Source organism: Nannospalax galili, unplaced genomic scaffold (assembly GCF_000622305.1).
Source record: "Nannospalax galili isolate Female #2095 unplaced genomic scaffold, S.galili_v1.0 scaffold104, whole genome shotgun sequence".
Taxonomy (NCBI): domain Eukaryota; kingdom Metazoa; phylum Chordata; class Mammalia; order Rodentia; family Spalacidae; genus Nannospalax; species Nannospalax galili.
The window spans coordinates 1,083,524-1,088,737 of NW_008353596.1; the positions used below are offsets into that span (position 1 = coordinate 1,083,524).

The window sequence follows — 5,214 nt, forward strand, 5'->3', positions numbered from 1 at the left end:
CAGTCGAATGGGAGGGTTTTTCTTGTTTTTTCCTTTGTTAAGTTTTTTTTTCCCAAAAGTCACCCATTTTTTTTGAAGGTTTTTTTTTTTTGTTTTTTTTTTTTTGTCTTTTTGAAACAGGGTCTCCCTGTAGTCCCAGCTGTCCTGGAACTCACTATGTAGACCAGGCTGGCCTCAAACTCACAGAGATCTGCGTGCCTCTGCCTCCCAGTGCTGGGATTAAAGGCATGCGCCACCACGCCTGGCTTGAGGGTATTTTTTTAAACTTTGTTCAGTGATGGTAATTTGTTTGGATGACTATCCACTTAGAAAGAGGAAGTTAACTTGAGGCCACAATACCATAGGTACTCAGTGTTAAATTCAAAGAAATTTTTATTACTTGTACACTTGTGTACACACATAAAATTTTTGTGTAACAGGTCCTTAGACTTTATATTATAATCATCTTGATGCAATGCTTTTCTAAAAACTTTACTTTGTGGGGTTGGAGAGATGGCTCAGCTGTTACAAGCACTGACTGCTCTTGCAGAGGACCTGGGTTCAATTCCCAGCACCCACATGGTGGCTACAAACTATCCTTAACTTCAGTTCCAGGGGAATCCAAAGCCCTCTTCTGACCTCCATGGCGGTGCACTTACATACTTGCAGGCAATACACTCATACACATAAAAAGTAAAAATAATAAATGTAAAAAAAACAAAAATCTTTAGTTTGGATTCCTTATTATTAATATTTGATAATGACATTAAACAGCAGGAATCACTTGTTTTCTTATTTTATTATCTACCCAGTTGCCACAAAATAAGCACCCACCAAAACTAGGGGACTTAAAATACTTGGGAAATTTATCCATTTCTTTGAAAAGCCTTTCTTTTGTCTCTTTACTTTAGGGTTTGTTTGATCCAGGTAATTATCATGAATTTTGTCAACTTTTGGCTCGTTTAAAGACAAACTATCAGTTGGGAGAATTAGTTATGGTGAAGGAGTATCCTGAAGTTATCAGATTGATTGCTAATTTTACTATTATTAGCCTGCAGGTAAGTAAAAATGTGTGTATGAGGTTAAACTATAATTTGAATTTTTTAAATTTTTTTATTTTATGTGTATGAATGTTTTACTTGCATGTATACCTGTGTGTACAATGCCTATGGAAGCCAGAAGAAGATGTTGGATCCCCTGAAACTGGAGTTTCAGACAGTTGTTAGCCACAATGTGGGTGCTGGGAACCAAACTCCATCTTCTGCAAGAATAGCCATTGCTCCTAATCACTGAGCCATCTCTAGAGCCCCTAAAGTATAATTTTTAAAACAATTTATTGGTTAGGATTTCTGGGGGTGATTTCTTTTAATAAATTCTTACAAATTTGCGTGCTTTGAAAATGTTCTTTGCAAAGTTTTAGGTAGAATAGTCACTGTAACACTTCATAAAAAGTGAGATGCTGCTTAAATACTAATAATTGAAAAATGAGTTGAGAAGTTAAAATACAACCTATATAAAGAAATAAATGACTGATTTTAGGTCATATTATGGAAAATTTCCTTTGTAGGGTGGTAGAAAGGTTAAAAACCTTGATACCAGCTCTTTGAAATATTTATGGGATTATTTAAAGCAAATGTGTTAACATTTTAATAATGATCATTCATGAGTTGCATAGTGAGAGATGTTAGTTTGTAAGTACTCTGTGTATTCATAGAATACACATAGAATACACATAGAATCAGAATAACAGTTAATTTTAACAGGGCTGGAGATGTAGCTCTAATAGAGTACTTACCCAGCATGCACAAAGCCCTTGGTTCTGTCTTTAGCACCACACGAACTGAGTATAGTGGTGTGTGTTTATAATGCCACCAGTCAGGAAATGGAGGCAGGAAGATCAAAAGTTCAAGATTATCTGCATAGTGAATTCAAGGCTACTCTGGGCCACATGGACCTCTGTTGCAAAACAAAAACAAAAAACTTAAACCAAAAAAGTTAATTTTATCTTTATAATGTTGCTATATGGTTATTAGTCTAGAGAGCTATAATGTCATGTTAAATAACATTTGCTTTGTTTCTTTGTAGCACTGGGAGTTCACTCCCAACAGTGTTCATTATTTATTAACTCTGTGGCAAAGGATGGTAGCATCAGTTCCTTTCGTGAAGTCAACTGAACCCCATTTATTAGACACATATGCACCCGAAATCACCAAGGCCTTTATCACTTCCCGGTTGGAATCTGTTGCCATAGTTGTGAGGTATTAAAATACTAAATGTTTGTTTTATTTTCATTTGTGGCATCTTGGAATTTTTAAAGGTTGAGGTAAATGTTAAAATTCCCCCTTGTTAGTATACAGTTTTATGAGTTCTGGCAAATATATGCAGTTGTATAACCAACATTGAAATCAATATTGAGTTATTGAACAATATTGAAGAGTTGCATCACCCCAATGGTAGTTTGGGTTCTTTTACAGTTAGTACATAGCTCTCGCAGTGACTGGTCTGTTTTGTTTTCATATAATTTTTGCCTTTTCTAGAATACTGTATTTCTTTCATTTGACATAATGCATTTCAGATTCCTCCTTGTTCCATCAATAGTTCCTTCCTTTTTATTGCTGAGTGAAATTCCATCTTGTGAATATATCATTGTACCCACTTGCTTGTTAATGGACATTTGGGTTGTTTACTTTTTAGCAATGGGAATACACTGCTGTAACCATTCCTGTGCACAGTTTTATATGCATATAAGTGTCTATTTCTCTTGGGTAGATACCTACATGTGTGTTTCCTGGGTGGCATGGTAAGTATATATTTTCTTTCTAAAAAGCTGTCAGATGATTTTCCAAAGAAGCTGTAATGGTTTACAATTCTACTTAGAGTATATGAAAGCTTGACTTCTCTGTACTTGATTGCTAGTACCTGATGTTGATAGTTTTATTGTCACTTCAGTAGGTATGTAGTAGTACCTCACCGTAGTTTTAATTTGTATTCTCTCACCGAGTCCTTAATGCTTGTAACAGTGAATATTTTTTCATATACTTCTTTGCTATCTGTTTGTGTTCTTTGGCAAAGTCCCTGTCAAATCTGTTGCTACATCACCTTTTCAGACTGGATTATTTCCTTAGATCAAGTTTTGAGAAGTCTGTATATCACAGACTGATATCATGTACACGTGCCTTTCTGTCATGGTGTCATAGATTAGTTTCTCACAGTTCATCATTTGCTCTTTTATTTTCTAACACCGAACCTTCAGGAGACAAGTTTTAAATTTTGATGAACTTCTGTTTATTCTTTTTGTATCATGTATTTGGTGTCATACCAATGGAATTTTTACCTTACTTCAGGTCACAGAAATTTTCTTTTAGGTTTGCTTCTAGAATTTTTATAGTTTTAGGATTTACATTAAGTTATGATCCATTTGAAGATGATTGTTCTAAATGTCCATCCTCCCAGCACTTGGGAGGCAGAGGCAGGAGAATCATAAGCTAGGTGTAATGCATTGAAGGCCAGCCTGGGCTACATGGGAAGACTGAATCTCAAAAGCCTCCCATCCCCCCCCCCAAGCACTAATTTTTATATATTGCATGAGGTAAAGTTCAAGTTCTTTTTTTAACCTTCCCCCCTCTTTTTTTGCCAACAGATGATCAATTAGTTATCCAGTATTATTCTTTATTGAATTTCCTTTACATTGTTGTTAAAAATTAATTAACCACATGTGCATAGTTCCATTTTGGGACTCTGTTATTATTAATCCATATATCTTTCTACCAGTGCTCTGTATTAGTCTTAGTTACTATAGTGGTAATAAAATTTGACACAGATAAGTGTGAGTCTTCCAACTTTTACTTTTCAAACAATTTTGTCTATTGTGGCTTCTTTTACTTTTCCATGTAAATTTTAGCATTAGTTTGTCAGGTTTTCATTTTTAAATTTTTGTTATTGTGTATGTTTGTGTGCATGGTGTCTACATATGAGCATACATGCCACAGCACGCATGTGGAGGTCAGGACAACTGTATAGTGTTGGTTCTTTCCTTCTACCTTCACGTGGTTCTGGGATCAAACTACTGTCCTCAGGCTTCCAGGCAAGTACTTTACCTGCTGAGCTCCTGGAAATTGTCCTGGAGTTTTGATTGGCGTTATATTGTATCTAATATATAAATTTGGGAGAGGAATTGAGATTACAGCATTATGATAATGTTGTAATCTTTTGGTCAGTGGACTGGACACATCTGTCTTTTCATTTATTCTTTGATTTCTTTTATCAGTGTTTTTACATATTGAGCATGTTTGATTAGGTTTAGTTAGTATTTAGTGCTTTTGTATAATACATTTATTTATTTATTACGTATTTTTGAGAACAGGTTCTCATGTGTTCAAAGCTAGCCCCAAATTCTCTTGTAACTCAGGCCTTGCACTCCTTACTCTTCCTTCTGCACATGCACTCCTGAGTGCTTGAATTTTAATATGCCAACATAGAGTGTTTTACATTTTGTAGTTCTGTTTTGTAAATTTTAATTTAGTTAATTGCCATTATAGAGTAACACAGCAGATTTAGAATATTTACATTTTAGAGTAGTTGTGATGGTTTGAGAATGTCCCCCATAGGCTCCAAGTATTTGGACATTTTGTCCCCAGTTGGTGACGCTGTTTTGGGAGGTCTTGGAAGATGTGGCCATGTTGGAGGAAGCACACCACTGCGCTGGGCTTAGAGAATACTTAAGCCTTGCCAGATCTCGAGTCACTCTCTTGCTTCCCATGCCTACTTGAAGATGTAGAGCTTAGCTTCCACTGCTCCTCCAGCCACCTCTGCCTCCATGACTCCCTGCCGTGATAGAGTCTTGCCCATCTGGAACCGTAAGCTCAAATAAACTATTCCTTCTATTAAAAAAAAAAAAAATACTGACCTTGTTTGCTGTGACCTCAATAAATTCATGTACTAGTTCTAGTAGCTTCTTTGTGGCTTTTTAATGTTTTTTTTTAATTTAATTTTTTTCGAAGAAGCATTTCATTACAGCTTTAACATAATAACAGTTTCCAGAGCAAAGATATAACTCTTTCAAAAGTGTCTATAAAATTTTTAGGTTCGCTGTTGAATTAATACAGTTATACAATATTGAATTGAGTATAAGCCCTGTAAGACATAAAATTGAATGAGTTTTTAACCTTTAAAAAAGGTCTTGAGCCAGGCATGGTGGCGCATGCCTTTAATCCCAGCACTTGGGAGGCAGAGGCA

At 35.6% G+C, this 5,214-nt stretch overlaps 1 protein-coding gene across 1 annotated transcript in view; it reads left to right on the top strand.

The window, feature by feature from the left end:
* LOC103748181 (ran-binding protein 17) overlaps nucleotides 1-5,214 on the top strand; it is a 100,824-nt gene that overhangs the window by 42,632 nt on the left and 52,978 nt on the right. Inside the window, exons 10-11 of the mRNA XM_017802627.1 lie at nucleotides 891-1,037; nucleotides 2,065-2,237. Coding sequence (XP_017658116.1) covers nucleotides 891-1,037; nucleotides 2,065-2,237 — 320 coding nt within the window. The remainder of the gene's footprint in view (nucleotides 1-890; nucleotides 1,038-2,064; nucleotides 2,238-5,214) is intronic.